The sequence below is a fragment of the Magnolia sinica genome, chromosome 17, assembly GCF_029962835.1.
Source record: "Magnolia sinica isolate HGM2019 chromosome 17, MsV1, whole genome shotgun sequence".
Taxonomy (NCBI): Eukaryota; Viridiplantae; Streptophyta; class Magnoliopsida; order Magnoliales; family Magnoliaceae; genus Magnolia; species Magnolia sinica.
Genome location: NC_080589.1, coordinates 3,025,092 through 3,050,207, shown reverse-complemented (window position 1 = coordinate 3,050,207; position 25,116 = coordinate 3,025,092). Strand labels below are relative to the sequence as shown.

The following is a 25,116-nucleotide window of genomic DNA, read 5'->3' as shown; positions in this document are numbered from 1 at the left end:
TGAACAGTTTAGATGGCAAACAAAACATCACGGTGTGACCTAGGAAGTTTTCAACGGTGGGAATTCAATCCCCCATAAAACTCTGTGGTGTGGTCCATTTGAGCTTGGTATCTGTATGATATTTTGCACCGTAACATAAAATGAGCTATAAAAACCGATTGACGGCGTGGATAAAATACATACATCAAGGTGGCCCCCACAGAGCTTGGACTACGTCGTGCCGCATCCCTTTGGCGGGTGCCACAGGCAATCCTCCTCCATTTCTATCCATTGATTTCTTCCTTTTCTTCGTTTTGATTCAGTCTCAGAAATGGCCGGAAACGAAGAAGTAGAGAAAGGAGTGTCGAAAACCCCAGATTTCGTCTACAGAATCAGCACAGCAGAGGAATGGGAAGTATTTCAGAAGGAGGGCAAAATCTTCGGAGGAGATCTCGACAAGAACTCCGGTTTCATCCACCTCAGCAATCTTGATCAGGTTCTTTTCCCGCGTTTGGATGCACTATCCATTTGAATTCTAATAATTTTCAATCGCATTCATTCTCATTCGTATTATGACATTTGAGGGTTTGGGATCCGTACTGCAAGAAACTGCAATTTGGGGAAGCGGATTGCGTACTGAGTAAACTCTCTGGGGCCCACCGTGATGTATGTGTCTTATCCACGCCGTCCATCCGTTTTACTAGCTCATTTTAGTATATGGTCCGAAAATTGAAGCATATCCAAAGCTCAAGTGGACCACACTATAGGAAACAATGTGAATTGAATGCCTACCGTCCAAAACTTCTTGGGGGCCACGGGAATTTTAAATCAAGATGATATTTGTGTTTTCTTGTATGACCTTATGAATAGGTTGGATGACAAATAAAAATCACTGTGGGCCCTAGGAAGGTTTCAATGGTGGACGTCATTATCCCCACTGTTTCCTGTGGTGTGGTCCACTTGAGATTTGGATATGGTTCAATTTTGGTCTCATGCAATAAAATGATCTGGAAAAACGGATGGATGGTGTGGATAAGACACACACATCCTCTGTGGGCCCCACAGAGCTTACTCAATACGCAATCTGCTTCGACGAGTTAGAGAAAAACGTTGATACTCTGGTGGTGTCTGATGGATGATATGCAGGCACTTAGGAATTACGTAGAAATTGCATATGTGGCATAAAAGTAAACCGTCCAAATTATGGTACCCAGTGGAGATGTATCATGAACCAAAAGTTGAGATTATTTGATTATCTGACTATCAGATTCGTGGCCTTTTTTGGGACCGGTAAAAATGGAAAGTATCCAATGGTCATATTTCCACAAACAAGGTCGGCATATTAGAGGTTAGGATTGTTCAACGAATCTGATATTGGGATTGTGACTTGGCGACAGTGGGGTGCATAACCTAGGCGGTTTTATTCAAGTTGTTATATGCCTCTTGTACAATTTTTGTCTGTGTATTAGGCATCACAAGCAGCTTGAGTGGTCGTTTCGATGCCTATAAACTTTTTAGTTGTAAACACTTTACACTAAAAACTCTTTCAGATGTAAATTGTTGCATGCTATTTAGTTTGGTGTCTAAGCGGAAAAGTTTTTAAGAGTAAATAGATTATGTGTTTGGCTAACCTGTAAAGTGTTTACAATATGTAAAGTAGGTATTCACACCACATAGAGCTTGGGACGGGAAATCCTGCCAAAATCTACAATCACATAAGGGCTTGATTTTTTTTGGGGCCCAGGAGCGCATCAGAGTACACACATGTTTGACGGGTTGGATGTCCAATGCCCATCACAGTGGGTCCCCACACAAAATGGAAGGTTTTTAATGGTGGGAGTACTATCCTAAATGGTCCCTCTTGTGTGGTCCATCTGATGATCAATGGGGCTTTTTTTTTTCAAGCTCGTGGGAGAGCATTGAGGGACGCACATGATGGATAGATTGGAGTGGGCCCCACATAACATGGGTGTGTATCAACCAACAAGTTTTACTATGTATAATGTCCTTTCAGTTGTAAAGACTGTAATCTAAAACATAACTTTTTTCCTAGAAAAGAAACGGTGAGTTCATCTATAAAGTGTTTTACAGACAATTTTTGCCATCCAAACACCTGCTTGTGAAGTGTTTGCCTATAAACAGCGTGTGGCCCACCTATCATCATATTTACAAACCTTAACTGATTCCAATAATAGTTGACTTTGAAGGGAACGAATGACTGTTGTGCAGGTAATTGGTACTCTGCGGAACTTTTTCCAGGGAAGGGAGGACCTGTACCTGCTTCAAATTGACACAAAGAAGGTAATAAAGGAATTTTTTTTATTTTTTTATTTTTAAATTATTTGAAAATAAAAAATTACCTATTTTATTTCTTAAAAGAAGATTATAGTTTCACATATACATGGACTCGGAAACACCAAAGTAGCTAATGCAGTATTCTTTTATCTTCTTCTTCTTCCTCTTCTTCTTCTTTTTTTTCATGAAGGTAACTTTTTCACTATTATATAGAAACAAGTAGCATTTGGTCAATTTTACCCCTGCAATTAGCCAGAGGGATTTGATTTTAAATGGAAAATGGGATGTGTCTGGCCCTTCCAACTGATGGCATTTTTGCCATTTCAAATCATTTATGTGAGTAGTCCTTTACCACCTCTCCATCCCTGTGTGTAGCCTGCACGGACGATGTGGTAATAGGGAGCCCATGCAACAAATGCTGTGGGGCCCACCACGATGAATGTGTAACATCCACTGCATATGTCTGTTGCTCCGGCTCATGTTAGGACATCAGCTGAAACTGTGGCAGATGTAAAGCTTGAGTTGGCCACAGCATTGGAAAGAGTGAGGATGGGTTGCCCACCTTTGAAACCATCCTACCACCTTCCTCTCTGTGTAGCCACAGCCTTTCCCTGTGTCTCCCTCCTACTCTCTCAACATGCACTGTGCATGCTATAACCCCTATTTATAGTAAAAACTGAGAAGAGGAAACGGATTTTCCAAAACACAGATCGGCACAAACACCCAACCAAAGATAAAGCATCCACAAAGAGAATACAGCCAAGCACACGAAATGTTTAACCTGGTGGGTGAGGTGCTAATCTTCCCTGAAATAACAAAGGAAAGACTCAGGAAAACAATCCTTGCCACAAGCCCAGCTAATAACCTCCCCCTTCCTCTCAACCACCTCAATGCGCCACTGATTAAAGTGAGAGTGAGTCTGCCTGTTTCCCTTGGTGCAAGCACCGATGCCATGGTAAGATTATCACAGTCGACCGGCCCTGAGAATGCCGCCACTGTTTTTCCTGTATTGTCAATTAGGATCCCTCCCTCCCTGCTTTGCTGCTTCATCTCTAGCTCCATTGAAAGAGAAAGACCACTTACCTCCTGCTCACTACATTCAGACCACCCACAGCTGTGTTCGAACACTTCAGCTTGCTCCGAATTACTTCTCTCCATTTGCTGATGATCTCTGCAACCGACAGCCCTTTGGAAGCTGTGTGGTTTGACAACCACAAGACCAGACTTGCCTAAATCCTCTCAGTGATTCTCTGCTTCGGCAGTCCCTCATCCTAAAAGATTTCTTGTTTCTTTCTTCTAGCCAAAAGCTCCCAGCAAACAGCATTAGGCAAAGGTTTCCACAGAACTCTACATCTTTCATTTAAAAAGACACCTCCAGCTTAGCATACTGTTCCAATTGCTGCGAAATCATTGTTAGTGGGCTTTCATTCATACCTAATGCGTTTGGTGTTTGAAGTGGTGCTGAAATCACAACCCACATTAAGTGGGTGCGTTGGTATGAACATTCTACGAACAAGCAAAAAACATATCATCATCATCATCATCATCATCATCATCATCAGGCTATACTTCTGAAATGGATGAGCATTAAGTTTGGGTGTCAGATGAGAGAAATTGCAGTACCCACTTATACATCTAGATGGTAAGCTGCAAACGGTTGCTAGTTCGTATTGAGTTCAATCCACATGATTTATAGTTCATTACATGCTAAATTCTAGGCTATGGATGTTACGTAATGCCAGAATATCGAAACCTTTGCACCATGGCATTACAGCTCAATGATTTTTATTATGCTAAAATGCAAATGAGTTGGATCCTTCCACACTTCAATGGACACGGATTGGGTACTAACCCCGCCCGTCCCTAGCTAGGAACGGACAGGGGCTCTGAGGGGCCACCGTGATGTATGGGTTTTATCCACACCATCCATCCATTTTTCCATGTCATTTTAGGGGTGCAAGTCCAAAAACGAGGCAGATCCAATGCTCAAATGGACAACTGATAGAGAGCCCGAGTTTGTGACCGTATTGTTAGTTTAATCTCTTTCTTGGATCAGATTTGTGATATTCTTTCTGCTAATCCTATATCCATACATTCTGTTGCAGCTTGGTGAGGGATTAGTTTATGAAGCTGTCGATGGTTCCACTTACTTCCCTCATTTCTATGGTCCGTCTCGGAGTTTTATCCCGCTCTCATTGGATGCTGTTGCCAAGTCAGAGAAATTGGAATTTGTAGGAGGTGAGTTCTCTTGTAGTTTGCTGAAATAGGCAGTTTCAGTCATGAAGTTGATTCAATCCCCAGCAATTTCAGCGGAGTTGCATGTAAATGAATGGATTTGGAAACCTAATCATATTGGGTTTAAGACTATAAATATGCATTAGAGTATTCATAATCTAATACCTGTTATAATCGTTGACCGAACCAAATCAGCTTCCTTGCTTGAAAGCTATGTTTGTTTTGAATTTAATAAAAGATTTTCATTTAGGGTGCGTTTGGTTGCACCAAATTAGACTTATTAATGATTCAGGACAATTAACCACTGATAGAGCATGGCTCGCAGTGAGGAGTCTGGGACATGAGACCACCCGGCACCCGCTCTGATACCAATTTGATGCAGGACAATTAACCACTTGCTCTAAAGGCTCGAATAGACAAAGCATGGCGAATTAATCCCTTTATCTCATAACCCAGGCCTCAAATTCATGGGTTAAGTCATTGGCCAAACCCTCCTCGTGAGCCCCAACCCCCCCCCCAATAGGTCCCAAATCCATGGGTTTCGCCTCACACAGCTTCCAAATCCATAGGTTATGTGGGCCGCCCACCCCGAGTGTGCCCTTGCATCCCACAGGCCACCCCACTCAAGCCCGGTGTAAAAATGCCCCCCCATAGGCCGCAAATCTATGAGTTCCGCCTCACACGGCCCCCAAATCCATAGGTTACGTGGGCTGCCCACCCCGAGTGTGACCTTGCATCCCATAGGCCACCTCACTCAAGCCCGGTGTGAAAATGCCCCTCATTAATTAATCATGAAATTCAGTACAACTAAACGGGTCTTAATGATGTCTTATCTACTGGTGAGTTTTGTAGAAGGAAGCATTCAACATGGTTTCTTGAGCTTTGCTAGTTTCCAAAACAAATAAGTGGCTTTAAAAAAAAAAAAAGGAACAGAGAAAATTTTGCAAATTTTTGTAGTCCTTCATCCTGCTTCTGACAGTGTGGCCCACCTGAAGAATGGAACAGCCTGATTTATGTTTCCTTCAAAATTTTAATGGTTGTTCATGTATCTAATTCTGGCGGGCCAATGATTATCTGGTCATTTTCTAAATGAATGAAAGTGACTCCAATTGAGAAGATGACTTGGTGCAAAGATCAGTTCACTCATCAAGTGGGCCACTGCTATATGGAAAGAATGAACGGTTTAAAAGAAATCGCCACCATCCATCATTCAACACGTGCTTGTGAGCTACCTGATCAATGAATAGGCTTGATTTTTGCACAAGATCATCTTCAGAATGGTACCACTCTATGCACGGCTAAGATGCACTAATCAGTTTCGCTGTGTTATGCTCATGGAGAGGGAGTGTGTGGCAGTAGCAGCCGTCTTTGGGCTGGGCCGGATCGGGCCGGGCCAAGAAGAGGTCTGTCCAAGCCCAGCCGTACCATGATGGAATCATCATCGGACAGGGTTGGGCCCACCATCCAAAAACTCATCCATAATATTTTAAATTAGTCGGCTGGGATGGATAGATGATTGGAGAACATTGAATAATCAGGTACTACCGAGAGCACCATAAGCTTAATGTACAGCACTTCTTTTCTTGATGCCACGTGGCACGTGTTGGACATCCAAGCGGGGGACAGATCCGATGAACGGTTTGGATCACTGGATGCTGGCTCGGTAACGATCTGTACAGCGTTTGCGGAAATCTGCTAATCCCACGGCCAACATCTGGTTAGAACCAGGCAGTTGGACAGCTTCTCACATGTGTGTATTTGTGCCATGCCTGTCTCTTTGAGATCTGAACCGTCCATCGGAGTTGTCGTAAAGAGTGAGGACCTCCTATAAAATTTCAGAGCCATTGGATTACTAGGTGGGCTGCAATCTCGCCACACTTGTGATAGGCAATCCTAACCCTAGGTACACTTGTGACTGGCACCTGTGGAAAATGTATTAGACCTGTTTTTTGTTGGCATCCAAACACAGCCGTTAGCGTCTCAAATTCACTGGCCAGTAATGGTTAAGATAGTCTTAATTTGGACGGTCCAACAATTTGGACGGTCTTAATTGGCATATATGTGGGTCCCATTTATGATGGATGGCATCTAAATGTGTTATTTTGCGGAGTGGCAAATTGGCACACTCATTCTACATCCAGGCCATTCATCAGAGAGGGCCTTTACTGTCATTGTCAGGGTAGACAGATCAATCTGGTCCGCTCATCAGGTTTGCAACACATGTACCATCAATGTTAACAGTTCGTCCTTTTCCTCCACACAATTCCATCCACATTCATGTTCCACTTGATGAACGGACTAGTTTACAATGAGGCCCACCTAATTAACGGACCGGATGTAGTCGCCGTCAGCCGATTGGCACGTGTACCTGCGGAAACGGTGAGGCCATGAATGTGGGGCCCGACTTGATGTATTTGTTGTCTATCCACGCCGTCCATCCATTTTTCCATCTCATTTTAGGCCATGAGCCCAAAAATGAAGCAGATCCAAATTTCAGGTGGACCACGGTCACGGCCTCACCGTTCCGACCGTCCTCTCGCATGGATAAAAACTTTTGTACTCTGGCAGAGAGCTGTACATGACACACGAGCACTTAGAAATTGCATACATGTTACAACTAAATTAAAATTAAGATGTCCCTATTATGTGTCCACCTTTACACTTATTCGATTATCTGACAATCGGATTGATGGACATTTAATGGATGGCTAAAAATGAAAACAACATGTAGTCTTTTCAACAAAAGAGTTTCCACTAATCAGAGGTCAGGATTCTGCATACAACGGATCCCAAAATTCGCTTCGTTTCGTATGAATTTATGTGTAACGTATACAATTAATGGGTGCCTGTGTATCAAGCGTCATACGCTGCCAGAGTATCAAATGAACTCTCCCGCGCATCTCCAGAGAGAGAGAGAGGGAGAGCTGTCCGTGGCGAGTATTCAATTGAGGAATTCGACAAGTGGGACGCACGGTTCTCTAATCCAAACCGTTGTTATGTTGAGTCCCATCGTGGATCCTGTATAGTTCCGAAAAAAAAAAGTCCCAGATCGGAAACATCTCAAGAGCAGTACTTTAACATTTTTCAATTGATTTTTATTCAGAACCGTCTATCTGTAGGCCATAGATCCAAAGGGTATTATTGTTCCATCGAGTTGTTTTTAACTGATGGTCCATCGACGGTGGGACACAGCAGACCAATGGTCTCGATTATCGAATCATGGGCCCTTTTGTTGAAAGTAGAAAATCCGCAAAGATGCAGGGCATGTATCATGTAATTCCTCGTTTCAAATTCAAATCCACAAAACCTCAGTAAGAATTCAAGCCATGGAGCAATCTCAAACTCTTCCAATGCTTGTGAAAATCATCCGCAATTGAAAGTAAAACCAAAAAATAAATAAAATCAGTTCACTCCGTCTGGGTATCTCGATTTATGCCTTATCGATGCGGTTTTCATCAATCCTCTGTCGATGTTACTGCCATTCTGATTTCTTCTCGGCGAATTCTCGAATTTCTCAGTATGCCCGGCTTGGTGATATCGAACATGCCAGGCGTGTGTTTGATGAAATGCCTCGGAAAAGTGTCGTTTCCTGGAATTCGATAATAGCTGGCTACTTCCAAAACTATCGACCCAAAGAAGCACGGCATCTGTTCGACAGGATGCCTGAGAGAAATACCGCGTCTTGGAATGGTATGATTTCTGGGTATGTTAAAAATGGAATGATAAGTGAGGCGAGAAGGTTTTTTGATATGATGCCGGAGAGGAACATTGTTTCTTGGACTTCTATGGTTAGAGGTTATGTAAATGAAGGCACAATTTCTGAAGCTGAGTCCCTCTTCCAGCGAATGACTGAGAAGAATGTTGTTTCATGGACAGTGATGTTGGGTGGCTTGATTCAAGACTGTCGGATTGATGATGCTCGCCGGCTTTTTGATGAGATGCCGGAGAAGGATGTGGTTGCAAGGACTAGCATGATTTCTGGGTATTGCCAGGTAGGACGCATGGATGAAGCCCGCGTGCTCTTTGACGAAATGCCACGTCGGAATGTTATCTCTTGGACAACAATGGTTTCAGGTTATGCCCAGAATTTACAGGTTGACATTGCGCGGAAGCTTTTTGAGGTGATGCCAGAGAAGAACGAGGTGTCTTGGACTGCGATGCTAACTGGCTACACACAATGTGGGCGAATAGAAGAGGCCTCAGAGATTTTTAAGGCAATGCCAGAGAAGTCAGTGACCGCTTGTAATGCAATGATTCTTGGGTTCGGCCAGAATGGCAAGATAGTTGAAGCAAGGCAGGTTTTTGATCAGATGGAGGAAAAGGATGATGGGTCATGGAGTGCAATGATCAAGGGATACGAACGAAATGGGTTTGAATTGGAAGCACTTGATACGTTTGCTTCAATGCAAAGGATTGAAGTTCGCGCAAATTATCCGTCTTTTATTAGTGTTCTTACTGTTTGTGCAAGCCTGGCAGTTCTTGATCATGGTAGGCAGGTTCATGCAGACGTTGTGAAATCGCAGTTTGATTCTGATGTGTTTGTTGCTTCAGCTTTGGTTACGATGTACGTTAAGTGTGGAGATCTTGTTAGAGCTAAGAGGGTATTTGATCGGTTCACTTCGAAGGATGTAGTGATGTGGAATTCAATGATCACCGGATATGCCCAGCATGGCTTAGGGGAGGAAGCTTTAGGAATTTTTTATGAAATGAATTTTTCAGGCATGAAGCCTGATGATGTTACATTAGTTGGAGTTCTTTCTGCTTGTAGCTATACAGGGAGAATTAAAGAAGGAACGGAACTTTTCAAATCAATGATATCAGATTATATGATTGAGCCGAAGGCTGAGCATTATGCTTGCATGGTCGATCTGCTTGGCCGAGCGGGCCATGTCCATGAGGCCATGGATTTGATCAAGAAGATGCCGGTTGAAGCTGATGCTGTTGTTTGGGGTGCTTTGTTAGGTGCATGTAGGACTCACATGAACTTGGAGTTAGCAGAGGTGGCAGCTAAGAAGCTTCTGCAGCTCGAGCCTAAAAATGCCGGGCCTTATATCTTGCTATCGAATATTTACGCATCAAGGGGGAGATGGGAAGATGTTGCTGAGCTGCGGAAAGTCATGAGGGTGAGGCGTGTGAGTAAGTCTCCTGGTTGTAGCTGGATTGAGGTTGAGAAGAAGGTGCACATGTTTACTGGGGGAGATGGTGTGGCACATCCCGAGCATGAGATGATTATTGGGATGTTGGAGAGATTGGGGGGTTTGATAAGAGAGGCAGGATATTGCCCCGATGGTAGTTTTGTGCTTCATGATGTGGATGAAGAGCAGAAGGTTCATAGCTTGGGCTACCACAGCGAGAAGCTGGCAGTGGCATTTGGGATTCTGAAGCTTCCAGAAGGAGTGCCGATTCGTATCATGAAGAACCTCCGGGTATGCGGGGATTGCCATTCTGCAATCAAGCTGATAGCAAAGGTTACCGGGCGAGAGATTATATTGAGGGATGCCAATAGGTTCCATCATTTTCAAGGTGGTTCATGCTCTTGCAAGGATTACTGGTGACAACAGAGAGTCTCCTCTGATTGTTAGTTTAGTGAAGAATCTGTTATTCCTTGTCGAGAATGAAATTCAACTGCAAACCAGGTTTGAAGTTTGGAGTTTTTACAGTTCTGATTCTTCTGATGTGAACTTGTGGGTTTCGGATTTCTGTAATTGGTGTCTGACCAGGAAGTTTCTCACTGACAAAGATGAGCATTGAAAATTAGCTTTGGTACCTAGAGAAAGTAGCTTTTGTTAGATATTCGCTGGGCCATAAGACGTCCTGCTTTTTTAATGGACAGTCGAAACGTCTCTTATCAGCCAGAAGAAAGCCTCCATACACCTGTATGGCCTTGTTTTCAACTGTATTGAGCCGTTGATACAATAGTCTTGAAACCGGCTGGGCGTGGGCAGAGAGAAATAAATTTTTGAATAGGCCCGGCCCAAACAAATCAAAATCCACACCCAAACCAGCCCAGGCTCAGCCATTTACACCCTACTTTTGTGGCTTGCATCCGTCACTGTTTCGGGCATTCTGTATTGAGGTATTTCAGTTTCCTTTTACCCTATAGCTATATATTTCATTCCCTTAGACTCTTTTCCAGTACTGAAACTCCATCCATGTTTGTCCTCTTGTTTATCTCAGATGTACTAGAGAATGCATTTGGAGCCTCAAATGTATATGAATTGAGGTGATCAGGTGAGCGAATTGTATTTATTTTGCGATGAATCTTTATTTTCAGACCCTTCTTACTTTTAGATAATGGTCTCTCATCAGACAACGCCATTTCGAGATTAGTGTAAAATACCACAATATTGATTTTACAAGGCGAAATATGACTTTGAGACATTACAAAAGCTAGAGAACGGAATATCCCATGTGAATGTAATTCTAATATCCCTTGTTTCATCACATGTAATAGAAATATAGAATAGACATTCACCTTCTTTTGTTCTAGTGGAAGACTGAAATCGGCTTCCAGTACAATGTAATAAATTAAACCATCTTGATATCTTTTACACACGTACCATGCTTTATTGTTTTATTTATCTCAGATGTATCAGAAAGTGCATTTGGAGGCGTGAATGCATGTCCATTGAGGTAAGCTAGTTTTATTTATTTTGTGATCGTTCCTATTTTCAGAACCTCGTAACTTGAGACAGTTGGCCCTCATCATACAATGCCATTTTCAGATTAGTATAAAATCCCACTGTAGTGATTTTATAAGGCGAAACATGACTTCAAGACATTACGAAAGCTAGAGAGTGGAATCCCCCATGTGAATATAATATCCTTGTGTCATCACATATGATAGACCAGACCATCTTGTTTGGTTCTAGCAGAAGCCTGAAATCTGCTTTCTATATTACATCTAGTAATAGACTAGAAATCCACTTTCTATTCAATGTAATGGACTAGAAATCAGCTTTTGTATTACATTGTAATAGACTAGAAATCTGTTTTCTATTCAAGTACATAGTTTCAGGCCTGAGGGACTTGGCTTGCCTGTTGAGACAAGGTTTTGTCCGAACCTTTAGTTAGCGGTCTGGGCAAGGCCTAGGCCCAGGTGTTTGGATCATGGATTGGGCTTGGATGAGCCTAGGCCCCACACAACCGAGTCCATTTGGACACACTTATCTGACCCCAAGGTGCATTTACCTTGTGGGAACCAACCACTATCCTTACCTTCTCAGCTAAATTCAATATCCAGCCAGGTCGGGTTGACTCGAAGACTCAATTCATCTCAATATTTTAATGATTAAGTATAGAATCATTTTACAGTAATTTTAGATATTTCAGAACCTATGAATATATAAGATGGAGTGTTGGTAGATGTTAATCCCTCTCTTCCTTAAGGTTTTGCGTTCAAAGCTAATGCCATGCTTTGTCTTCCTCTTTTTTCTTTTTTGTTTTTAAATTTATTAATAATGAAAAACACGACTCACTCAGTGAGTGTCTCAGTTCGAGTCATGCCCAGTGGTGTTGAATTGACCTTGTCAGTGATCCAACTTGACGAGTCTGGCCAAGTTGCTCACTTTTCAGTGAGTTTCTTAGGGGGGTGTTTGGATCTTAAGTTACTTAAGATAAGCTACTTATGCCTCAAGTAGCTTATTAAGTAGACAAGTATGTTTGGTAAACAACATACTTATCAGCTTCTCCTTTCTTTGGTCTGTCTTGATGCCTCTCTTCAACAACTTATGGAAAGTCGAAAGGCTAAAAAAATTAGCTGAAGTGATTAAGTAATTTTAAGTAAAAAAGTTAGTTATAACTAATCATAAACCAAACTTATCTGAAATATGTAACTTATCTACTTCTGTAAGTAGAAAAATTAACTTATTTGGTGGTTTCCAAATGGGCCCTAAATATGCCATGCAATCCATTCATCAATGCACCCCACAAGGATGAAGAGACGCCCCAAAAATAGGTCATTCCAAGGTTCAGGTGGGTCACACCACGTGAATTTAGTGGTTCTAGGCACAATTCTATGCCTTCCTATGATGTGGCCCACCCAACTATTTGAACCCTACTATAAGGTCAATACTATAGGATCTGACTCAGGTGTGTGTGCGTGCGCGCGCGTGCGTGCCGTGCATGTGTCTATGTATGGGTTGCTGACCTGTAGTGACGGTTCCATCTCTATCAAGAGCACAGGCAACCATAGTTCAAAAACTCGGTGACTCGATTTGTGGAGATTTTTATTCGAGTCACTGTGAAACTCGCTCGTGGGCTTAACTTGGTCGAGACTCAGCCAGACTCATCGAGCTGGCTCACCTCACCGAAGGTCCACTCAGAGACTCCAACAACAAGCTATGCACTTCATCTATAATAATTTCTGTCACTTTTTTATGTTCAAAGCCTATTAAATAGGTATTGTTACTTACTCACTTGAATATTCATACTAATTTAATAATTAAATATCAATTTAAGTTGAGTTGAGTCTTTGAGTCGAGTCAGGTCGAATCGACCCAGCCCGGTTCTATATCAAGTGGGGTCGATTTTTCGGGTTTTTGAACTATGTCGGCAGCCTCATTAGCCTATCTAAAAAAAGATGAAGAAAACATACATCTAAATAAGGAGAATTACTTTCATGGAATTCATGACATGACCCATGGTGTAGTAGCTTTCATGAATTTGTCTATGGATTTCGAAATCTGAACATTCTAGTAGGAAATGATGCAGTCTACTACCATCCTCTTTGTAGGGCTGTGGATGGGCTCATCCTGTCTAAAGGCCTATGGGGCTTGGCTCGACATGGGCGGCCTGAATTCGATCATCCATCAGTTCAACAGCCGTCACTGTTTTGGTACAGACGACCGAATTATCTGGAAGGCCAGTATATTTGTCATTTTCTACTGTTTTCCTCCTTTTCTACATTCTTTTGAAAGCATAGTTTATAACCTGGAAAAACTCGAGTTAATTTGTCTGAGTTGACTAGATCTCATTGAGACTCGAAAAAGGTTCTGGTGAGTCCCAACTCAGTCAAGACTCAGTTCAACCCAGTTGAGCGGAATTTGAGTCGAGTTTTTGGGCTTTAAAACTGTGCTGAAAGGATGGAATGTTCTCATCTTGTTGTGAACATGGTTTCAATACATGGGGAGTCGGACTGACTCGTTTGCTTCGGAGCTGAGTCGTGACTCGGCCGCATCATCTCCTATTTTCATCTGAGCCACCGTGTTGAACTGGTTTGGGTCTGAGTCGACTTGAATGAGTCGCACAGGGGACTCGTCCGAGTCTTAAAATCTTGGATTATGGATGCATTGTTTTCTATCAATGGGAGCAAATCCATAACATCCGTTCATAATCAAAACAAGGGTTGATCTAATTTTAAAGAAAACTTCCAACCATTCATCTATCAAAAAGGACCATAAACATATCTGTCAAATCTGGACCGTTCATCCAATGGACTCCATCACACCAATTGCATGATTCTAGGGACCAAATCTGAGGACTTTCACCCATACAATGGGTGCCCAGTGTTTCAAACGTGGGCTCATATGATTGTACCATTGGGATCATCCGATCTCTGATTTTTTTCCTGATGGGCCATTTATGGTGGGCCCGCAAGTATGTAATAAGTTTAAGAGAAACCAAAGTAAATTGATGAGAAAAGCTTTAATAGTTTCATGTGCACCTGTCATATGTGGGACATTTTTTATGGATCATGTCAAATAAGATCGTAAAATACTTAGAAAGGGAGCAGAAAAACAGATGAACGGTGTGGATATATGAAAAATCATCAAGATGGGCCTGCAATAAAATTAATAGCTACCTAAGTAATACCTAATCCACTCCATTTGAGAGGGGGCGCTTACACCGTAGAAACTTTCAGATAGAATGTGTGGTCCACCATATCATGATGTGTATATGTCATTCAACCCAGTCATCATGATGAAGAGACTATAAACGAGATCCATCCAAAATTTAGGTGTGCCAAATCAAGTAAATACAATAAAGGTTTTAGGTGTGATTCTACTTTCTTCCATATGGTGTGTCCCACTCCCACGTGAGTCTTTGATAAGGAAGATTGTTTGGATGTACGGTGATAGTGAGGTTTTGCATCAGGAGGCATGGTTCGGTTTCCACATCCACATCAATGGTGGGTCTCACACGTGTGGTGATTACAATTCGTCCTGATACCAATGAATGCAGATTGGGTGAGGCGGTGACCGTGACCCACCTTGATGTATGTTTTGTAGTAAATCCACGCCGTCCATCTGTTTTTTCAGCTCATTTTATAGTATGGACCCAAAAATGAAGCAGATCCAAATCTTAGGTGGACCACACCGAAGGAAACAGTGGTGATTGAACACCCACCATTAAAAAGCTTCCCAGGGACCACCGTAATGTTTATCTTCCATCCAACCTGTTGATAAGGTCACACAGACCTAAATGAAGGTAAAACACAAATATCAGCTTGATCTAAAACTTTTGTGGCCCACAAGCATTCAATCACCACCGTTTCCTGGGATTTGGATCTGCTTCATTTTAGGCCCCATGCCTTAAAATGATCTGAAAAAACGGATGGACGGCGTGTATATACAACACATGCATCAAGTTGGGCCTTACAGATTTCGGGGTCAGGTGGGACCCACCTGATACATGGGTAGCATATCCCGCTCACGTGCCAACTCTGAAAGTATTGCCACGTGTGCACACCACAGCTCCCATTGGAGGGAGCATCGATATTTCTAGCCGAAAGTTGAGGAAGACTTCCACTGCAGAGTATGTGTATGTCATGATCCCAAGTTATGGTCCTTTGACCCAGCATTGTGTGTGGACCCCACCTACATTCACTGAATCAGTGCATGAGGTGGGCCACCGATCATAAAGCATATCACGACACCACGTGCATTCCAATTTAAGAAAACCCACGTGGCATACTCATGATCAGAAGATCTACGGTGGGGCCCACCTCGATCGTTGACTATAGACTACCAGGTCTACATTCACGTAGTGATCATCACTGTACGCGATGACCCCATGTGTCCTTTAGCTAAAAAACAGACGACAGATAGCAGTATATTCTGCCACGTGTCATAGTTAAAATCCACAAGATATAAAATATATAAAATGAATTAAAAGCACAGACCTTTAAGTGGGGCCAACCCATCATCCATGTGTGGCCCACCACTTAAGCGAGTGGCTGAGATGATCAAAATGATAGAATCCATATGTGTGGCCCACCACTTAGTGTGAGGTAGGCCATTCAACATCTAAATGATTTGAGGGGTTGTGCGAGACAAAATCATTTGGGTTTGGACAACGTAAGAAAAGGGTGGTAGATGAGCCTTCCCAAGCCATGCCTTCTCTTTAACTTTAGACCATACGAATATATCTACGCGAATGGACCGTTTTTTTTTTTTTTTTAAATTTTAATAAAAGTCAGGTTTGCTGGTTATCTTTTGACCATTCACACGTGTCACATGTGCTACTATTGAACATGTGTGAGAGATCTGAGCTTTCCATCAGGTTGGCTGCATTGTTTAGATGTTTTGATATAAAGATGAGGCCATTTCACACCTTAGGTGGGCCATCGCATTCGAAACAAATGGATTTGTAAATTGTGGCCTGCTGTTTTCCAACCAGATGGAAAGCTCAGATCTCTCACGTGTGTTCTGTTGGCACGTGGGAGTGAGTGTGGATGCGCGGGGCTGTCGCTAACGAACGCGAATTGCGTCCCACCCCGGCCCGTCCGGGCAGGTGAACTGTGGGGCCCACTGTGATTTAATTGTTTTATCCATGCCGTTAATAATTTTTCTCACATCATTTTACCATGCTGGAGAAAAAATTAGGCAGGTACAGGTCTTATGTCGACCACAAAGTGGGGATTTAACTTCCACCATTAAAAACTTCTTGGGAGCTGGAGAAGTTTCGGATCAAGCTGATATTTGTGTTTTCACTTCATCCACGTCCACATGACCTTATGAATAGGTGGATGGTAAAAAAACATCACGGTGGCCCTTAAAAAGGTTTCAACGGTGGATGTCATTATCACTGCAGCTTCCTTTGGTGTGGTCCACTGGAGCTGTGGACTTGCTTAATTTTTATAATCGTGTCTTAAAATGGTCTGAGAAAAGCGATGAACGGCGTGGATAAAACACTTACATCACGATGGGCCCCACAGATCCCTGCCCGGACGGATTACCGTCCGGGCGGGGGTAGGACGCAATCCGCGTCCGTCGCTAACGGATGGAATTGGGAAACGTCTTGGAGGCTGAGTCAGGAGACAGCGTGTGTTTCCATCCAGTGGGGCCCACATGCAGGGTGTTCTGTTGATCGGGACCGTCCATGTTGTGGATCCTATGCTATTGGGCCACTATAAGAATATTAAGGTGATTGGATGGTTGTGACCACCACTTTCTGTGGATGAATTTAGAACCATGAATTGAAGATTCTCGACAACTTTAAAAATGGAAGGTTGGGATCATCGCTGAAGCGCGATTTTATTTTATTTTTACTCAGGTGACTCATCTCGTGGTACGGAACTGACGCATTCACAACCAAAACGGAGTCAACTCGGACGACTCGGACGAGTCTTCAAATCATGGATAATAGCTTGTAATGGTACTGACAAGAAAATGAACGGTTCCAATCACAGGAACATCTCAGCATATGGATGGGAATTGCATGTACCCATCCAGAGAGGAGGAATTATGTGGGACCCACCAAGATGCTCATGAGAAATCCACTCTGTCCATCAGTTTCTCAAGATCAGGGTACGACAGGAGTCCAAAAATAGACAGATCCAATACTTAGGTGGGCCCAAACAGTTAGAATGGAAACGTCCACCATTGAAACCTTCCCGAAGCCGACAATGATTTTCATATGCCATCCAAATCGTTCATAAGGTTATTACCAACGGTAAGCCGTCAATCTCCACTGTTTCATGTGGCAAGGTCCACCTGAGTTCCGGATCTACCTGATTTTTGGACTCACGTTCTACTGTGAGCTTGATAAACTGATGAACGGAGTGGATTTCTCATGGACATCTCTGCGGGCCCCACCTAGCTTCCGACCACACAACTTCCAATGGGCATGTGGGTGGCGACATACTATGGATTATCAGTCGCGACGGAGGCAAACCCAACTCACTTCAGCTGATGGACCGTTCTTTTGAAAAGGTAGGATTTGAGTGTGATGGCAAAAGCTTGAAAGTATTGAAAGTATTCAAATTGAAATCTTTGTCAGGTTGGAAAAGTCATTTTCATGCACCTTTTTATCTGGTGGACGGCTAAATCATAATGATGTTAAAATACATTTCATGCCAATAATTCATCCTTCAAAACAAAGGCAATCTGCTGGCAAAGTAGTTCAAAGTATATTCCATTGATCCAACGGTTAGGATCTCCCATTTGGGAGACTATTGAGGGATCCTGTAGTGTGGTGGGGCTCATTAGATCAATGGTCTAGATCATCACCTAACCATGGCCCCAACTTGTACAGGTTTGGAGTCTGAGACGGATACCCACTTCCATGGTGGCAGGACTATGTGGGGCCCACCGTGATGCATGTGTTTTATCCACTCCGTTCATCCGTTTTTCCAGCTCATTTTAGGCCCTGAGGTCAAAATTGAAATATATCCAAGAGTCAAGAGAAGCACACCACAGGTGAGGATTGAATGTCTACCGTTGAAAACTTATCAGAGGCTACAGAAATTTTTGATCAAGCTGATATTTTTTTTTTCCCTTCATGCATGTCTGTGTGACCTTATGAACAAGTTGGATGACAGATAACCATCACTGTGGGCCGTAGAAAGGTTTCAACGGTGGATATCATTATCCCCACATTTTCCTATGGTGTGGCCCTTTTGAGCTTTGGATATGCTTTAATTTTGTCATCATGCACGAAAATGAGATGTCAAAACGGATGGACGGCATGGATAAAAATTTATACATCATGGTGGGCCCCACGGAGTCCTGCCACAACCCAATCCGATTCCGGGTGGGACACCATGCAGTATGCGCACCTCTATAGTGCGCACGTCTGACATTTCAAGTAGACCCATCTCTACTGAAAACTATCATAAACCCCACGAGCTACATTCCACCGTACACGTGGGAGGGATGGTGGGTGAACATGACTTTCCATCTAATGGCCAACTTTTCTAAAATTGACACGATCACAGATCCTAGCCGTCTGTCTGCTTGACTTCTGTCCAAATGGATCATAAACAGTACTGATTAATGGGCCACATTCAGTGAAAAAAACTGACGTGTGGGATCATCCGATCTGATTACTTTTAGACTCATGGATCATCCCTGGCAGGAACTACCAGATGCCTCTCCTGATCCTCCTCATGACGTGGCATGTATGAATTGGAAGGTAGGCTGTATAGGAGTTCCGGTAGAGACGGCTGTACTGGAAGCGAAAGACCTGACAAATGTCACATTATACTACCATGTTACCTTAACATACAACGCTTTTATTTTCCACTTATGTGCCACTTCAGTGCAGCATCCGAGCCGTTGAAAAGGTCCATACCATCAAGATCAAATGAAATGAAAATTGGAGCCGTCCATTCATCAAGTGGGTCACACAAGTATGTTATGCTCAACCATCGGCTGTGAATTGATTTCAGTGGTATAGCTGTGCTCCCTATCACAGTACCGCATGGGGGCATGTTCATACCCTGTGTTGCATCTTAGATAATGATCTGAACCGTTCATATTTTTGATTTTATACGCCATGGTAAGAAACATTTATTGAACACATGATTGTGTATGAGGACGTTTCAAATTTAGAATCAAAGGCCAGGATCGTCATTGAAGCATGACTACCAAGATCAGTTTGTAAATGGCAGTAATGAGAATATGAACGGTTACGATCATCATCTAAGATGTGACACGTGGCCCCGAATCTAATCAAAACCATGGGTATGAAACAAAGATCTGTATAAACAGATGAATATGAATCGACGGTGTTAAAGACTATAATGCACTGGTGGGGCTCATTTTCAGTTTGTACAAGTGGGGCCCACGTTTCAACGATCCAAACCGTTGATTGAAGGCAGTAGAATTCTCTAGAAAATTCTCCAAAATGGAAAAACCCCAGAAAAATATAATACAGCATATTCTCCTATTCACCCAATGATAAAAGGCAAGTTCCATCATATCAACGCTTTAGATCAATAAACCATGGGCCCCACTTGTACAATGCGATGAACCTAAGGTACTGTACAATCTATGGGCCCATGCATTGTACAATATCGACCCTGATCTATCTAAAAGAAGATTCTTTCAAGTGTGGTGATACCTTTGAAAGACCATATACCTCGAGCTATGCTAAGCGCATACACGTGTGCAATAGAGCTCATATACAAGCCACACATGTGCCACCATGCTAGATCCAATCCATCCATCAGAACTACCCCACTATATAGATTCCCTAGCCCAAGAATAAGGCTGATCCACTCATCAGGTGGGCCATAGTTAGCAAAAAAATTGTATGCCTTTAAAAAATTTGAATGGAGTTTTTTAACCCATCCATCTGTTTACAGTATTGGGGCCCACATGATGAATAAACAAGATTTATTTTTGGGTAAACATTTAGAAGGCCAGACCAACGCGATGGACGGATTGGATCTCACACCTATGTACCATGCTGGCTTTAATTCACATGCGTGTGTACCTATCAAAGTTCTAAAAAAAGTCTCATCCTTTCTTTATAGTTTCCTTAATCAGCTATTATTCAATGCCTGGCCATGATTGTACAAGATGCCTCATGCACCACATATTCTGGCAATAAGAGTATTTGGCTTTTTATCAGTTGAATGAGAGCTAGTGATGTATTTTCTTTCTTAATCCTTTTTGACTGTCCACTTATAGAAAAGTTTACAATTTTGTCATTTGTATGATTTATTACTTTTTTTTGTGGGAAGATAACATTTATGATTTAGATGGATGGCGATTGCCTACTAACCTGGTCACAACAGGATTTGATTGGGACAAGTGCTGCACACAGAGCATGTTTGAAAGGGGTCGGTATGACAACCTCATCCCTCACAATAGCGTGTGGCTCATGTTTCAAAGGGGTCAGCGTGACAATCCCATCTCTCACAACAGCACGCGGCCCACTCAAAATCTGACACAATCAAGTCAACAAATAAGTCACATTATGATCATTGTATCTCTGACGACAACATGTGGCTCAATCATATACTATAGTAGTAGGTCATCCTTAGTGATAGGATCACTAGGCAATTCACATCGGATTTAGACGCTATAAATTGGGCCTGACTTGTACAGCCAAAAACCTAAATTGTACCATACAATCTCTTAGCTTTGGCACCATGTACTAACTTTTTTCTAATAAGCTCATCAGTGTTAAGATCTATGGAGCTTGATTATCAGAGGTGTATTATTCATCCAGTCGGCACTTTTTCATGTGTGTTGAGTGTGCTGGGGTTATAAGGATAACGGTCTCTTAGTTAGGGTTCAAGACCATGCCTCCGGTTTAGAAAATAATTTCGTAATTTCACATAGAGTTTTATTTAAAGACTAATTCAGTTGGGATAATATATATTCTACCATGAGAGAGTGTGTGTGAGAACTTTCATTATATTGAGAGCTGTTTCTTTATTATTATTATTATTATTATTTCTCTGAGAGCAAAGTAAATTGGTGTGAATCCGTGCACATATTAATATATCTTTCTTCCAACATGGAGACTGATTTTCTTTTGGATGCTATTAGGGTTTCAACTTGGGTAGGTTGGATTAGGTTAAAGGGCTAAATTGATGTCAATTCAAATCAAGTTAGGTTAACCTGTTGCTCAACCCAACTTGATGTAACTAATTCCCAACCCTAGCCCATCTTGAGCAGAGTCAGGTCAAGTTGGGTCGGATAGTACACTACTAATATTAGTAACTTATATTACATGTCCATTAAATATAATAATGTATGCACAGTAAATATGTTAGGTTGCCCGAAGTCAACCCAAGTTGACCCCGAAGAGAATTGCATCTTACCCTTGCTTGGACCACAATCTGTCTAGGTAGGGCTATGTGGGGCCCACCATGATGCATGGGTTTTATCTACTATGTCCATCCATTTTTCCAAATCATTTTAGGATATAAACTAAAAAATATGGTAGATCCAAGGCTCAAGTGAACTACACAATGGGGATTGAATTCCCACAACTAAAAACTTCTTTTGAGTGGCAGAAGTTGTGGATCAATCTGATACTTGTGTTTTCCCTTCATCTAGGTCCATATGACCTCATGAACAGCTTGGATGGCAAATAAACATCACATTGGCCCCTAGGAAGGTTTCAACTGTAATTTCACTATTGTTGTTGCTTCCTATAGTGCGGTCCACTTAAAAATTAGACCTACCCAATTTTTAGACTCATATCGTAAAATGATACAAAAAAGATGAATAGATGCATGGATAAAACCCATACGTCACGGTGGGCCCCACAGAGCCCTTGCTGGACACATTAAGCATTTAATGCGTCCAAGTGGGGGCAAGACGCAATCTGCTTCCACCTGACCAAGGGCTGGGTTGACGATTTCGAGTCACTTAAACTCAGTCTCAACCCAACCCAAACCAACCTACCTGACCAAAATCTCTAGTTGGCCGAGCTGGGTTCGGGAATAGCCCAACCCAAGTTGCACCCCTAGCTAGCTGATCATATATACTTTTAAGTATTTTGTCTTTGAATGGTTGGTGATGTGTTATGAAAAAACATGATGATAGTGGTAGGGTTTTACCATTTCTTAAGGTTTGCTAGAATACATCCGAACTATAGCCATTGAAACTCGGGTCAGGTTCAGTGATCCAAACCGTTCATATGATGGACCTCATCATGGATCGAGGATCTGGAATGATGAAGCTTCCATTTTAGAACTTTTTGAAACTTGGATAATTTAACTTCTTTTTGTTTAAATATGAATTGTCTTTTTAGTGTTTTTTTATTGGATATTAATCAAAAGATTAGGATGTTCTGAAGATTTTTGAGGCGGCCACATTCACCTGCAACTAGTATATGTACTATTGCAATGCCACAGGATACATCCTAGCAAACCTTTTTTTATAAAGCAAATAATAATAATAATAATAATAAATATTAATTAATTAATTAGTGGAGATACAGATGATCACCTCTAATTTATACTCCCAACCGGTGGATAATTTCAACCTCACATGTGTGTGACATGCAACCCATCCAAAAGGTTGGCCCCACCATGAGAATCACATAGGCTGAAATTAGCCCGGTCCACTTATCAAGTAGACCATACATGCACTTTTTTGCTATATCAACGGCTATCCAAAGTTTTTGTGACCTGGTCTGCCTAATGAATGGTTAAGACTGATTTTTGCACAAGGTGGTCCTCAAGGTGAGTTCAAGTTAGTTAATGGGTTGGATGTGGAACACATGTTTTAACAATCCATTAGTTTTTTAGTTTTCCATATAAGAAAAGAGAAAAGAAAAGTAGAGGTGGGCATTTCTGACCCGATCTGACCCGTTCTGAATAGAACCGACAGCCTAGATCGGGCCTAATCGAGTGTAGAAATCCAGATCCGGTCTTTTTCGGGTTGGGTCCGGATAGAGGTCTATTCGGCCTAGATTAGGATTTGTCCGGATAGACCTCTATCCGGACCGAAAACCTGAACCGATTAGAACCGCACCGAACCGACCAGACCCGACCCGCTCCAACCTCCCCTTCCCGATCTTCTTCCTCTCCAGTCTCTCATCTCTCTCCTCATTTCTTCGACGATCTTCGCTCTCTCCATCTCAATTTTCTGCAATCTCTCTGTCTCTCTCTCAATTTCTTGTCATCTCATCTATCATCTCTCATCTCATCTGGCAATATCTCATCTTCCTCATCTCTATCTCTCCTCATTTCTTTGATCATCGCTGTCCCTCTCAATTTCCTGCGATCTGATCGCTGAATCCCTCTCTCTTTTTGTGTTCTGGAACAATGGCATATGTGCTTGTTTCAATGGTTGTGAACAAACTTCGAGAAGAAGTTGAAAAGATAAAACCTGTAAAACCAAAACCATTTGATACTCTGAAAGAACGTGGAAGTTGATACGCGGGCACTTATAAATTGTACGCGTCGAATACAACTCATACCAAAACCATCCAAATTTTAGGTCCCGGTATAGATAAACTATAGACCAAAAATTACACTCACGTGATAACATATCTACCCAATTAGTGGACATTTATTGTACGGTCAAAATATTCATACTGTCCAAAATTCTCCTCGAATTAGATGTTAGAATTGATCAACTAATCTGATTTTCAGCTTAAGACCTACCTACAATGGATCACATGATCTGAAAATTTTAATTTGAGTATGTATCTGCCAGGTCTAAAAGTTTGAGTGTTGGTGTATCAAGCATTATACTCTGCTAGAGTATTAAATAACTTTTCTATAAAGGGCTTTCTATCACTATAGACGTCTATCACTTATTTTACCAAAATACCCCTACTATTCAGACTTTTCAACTACCTGTTTGTTGAAAAAGCAGGGGCACTTTCATCCTAAAGTATATTTTGGTAACGTAAGTGACGATCCTAAGTTTCTGGGATCTTCTCACTTCTTCTTCTTCAATGAAGGAAGAAGACCTTGATTTGGAGGATGTGTTGGATGAGATGATTCCATCTCCAGAATCTGAATCAGGGACCCACGACGGTGACGATCGAATCAAGCCAGCAAGAGTTTTCCTGATCTGAACCTTGCCCAATCCGATCTGACTCGCTTTTCCTGACCAAGTCAGACTTGGATCGATTTAGGCCAACAGAAGTTCAGGTCGATCCGAGTTCGGGTTGAGCCATGCAGAATCCGGACCGAGTCGAGTTGGACCCAATCCGATCCGACTCGATCCGATGCCCAACTCTAAAGAAAAGGACTATCTATTAATTTTTTTAGTTTTACTTGTAAGAACAGATTGAAAAAGAAAAAAGAAAAAAGAGGAGGAGAATAACCTTGGATAAAATCATGCAAGGATTCCATGGGAGGCCAAGATGTGGTATAAAGATTGAAGTAGTATCATCTTCTTGTGCTATAAAAGTTGCATGTGGGGTCCGTAGGGAACATGCACCCATTCAGGAGGGTTGCTACCATGAAAGTGGGACATTACAAAAATCAACTTTATCCTATAATCATGTGAGGGCCACTAAGTGAATTTGGAGAATTGGGAGTGGTTGTCTATTGGTTTATATGGTCTACCTAGGGGTGTACATTGAGTCGAACGAGTCGAGCTGGCCTCAGCTCGAACTCGGCTCGGCCACTAGCTGACCTCAACTCGAACTCGGCTTGGCTCGGTCCTCGAGCCTAACTGGCCAGCTCGGCTTGGTTTAATCAGCAGCTCGGGCCGAGTTCGAGCCAAGATCGAGCCGAGTTCACCATTGAGGCATTTTCACAAACACCTGAACTGCAACTTCAAAATCCAACCATTTTACAAACAGAGGCAATGATTTTACAGGTGTTTTATCAAACACCTTCTAAGCAACATAAAAACCAAGAAAAACAAAGAGAAAAAGTTTATTTGTTTCATGTACTCCATCACCAACCATCTCTATCTCAACAAACCAAACATTTGAAATGGTGGAGTTGAGGTGGGC

The 25,116-nt window shown here is 42.2% G+C and overlaps 3 protein-coding genes across 3 annotated transcripts in view; 2 read left to right on the top strand and 1 right to left on the bottom strand.

Moving 5' to 3' along the window:
- The window catches only part of LOC131230345 (ADP-ribosylation factor), a 56,912-nt gene extending 42,789 nt beyond the window's left edge, over positions 1–14,123 (bottom strand). Inside the window, exon 1 of the mRNA XM_058226218.1 lies at positions 14,118–14,123. The gene's annotated coding sequence lies outside the window, so the exon portion shown is untranslated. The remainder of the gene's footprint in view (positions 1–14,117) is intronic.
- Positions 278–4,763, top strand: LOC131230346 (uncharacterized). The gene is made up of 3 exons (XM_058226219.1): positions 278–475; positions 2,209–2,280; positions 4,380–4,763. The coding sequence occupies exons 1-3, from the start codon at positions 311–313 to the stop codon at positions 4,539–4,541; spliced, it is 399 nt and encodes a 132-aa protein (XP_058082202.1). The 5' UTR covers positions 278–310; the 3' UTR covers positions 4,542–4,763.
- Positions 7,323–11,127, top strand: LOC131230342 (pentatricopeptide repeat-containing protein At1g56690, mitochondrial-like). Its single transcript, XM_058226215.1, has 2 exons — positions 7,323–10,585; positions 10,687–11,127. The coding sequence occupies exon 1, from the start codon at positions 7,953–7,955 to the stop codon at positions 10,062–10,064; it is 2,112 nt and encodes a 703-aa protein (XP_058082198.1). The 5' UTR covers positions 7,323–7,952; the 3' UTR covers positions 10,065–10,585; positions 10,687–11,127.
- Positions 14,124–25,116: the final 10,993 nt, after the last annotated feature.

Excerpts from the sequence above, each read along its gene's own strand:
- LOC131230346 (XM_058226219.1), top strand. The coding sequence starts at position 311 with ATGGCCGGAAACGAAGAAGTAGAGAAAGGAGTGTCGAAAACCCCAGAT. Across the intron at positions 476-2,208 it reads ACCTCAGCAATCTTGATCAG|GTAATTGGTACTCTGCGGAA; the intron begins GTTCTTTTCCCG and ends ACTGTTGTGCAG. Across the intron at positions 2,281-4,379 it reads TTCAAATTGACACAAAGAAG|CTTGGTGAGGGATTAGTTTA; the intron begins GTAATAAAGGAA and ends ATTCTGTTGCAG.
- LOC131230342 (XM_058226215.1), top strand. The coding sequence starts at position 7,953 with ATGCGGTTTTCATCAATCCTCTGTCGATGTTACTGCCATTCTGATTTC.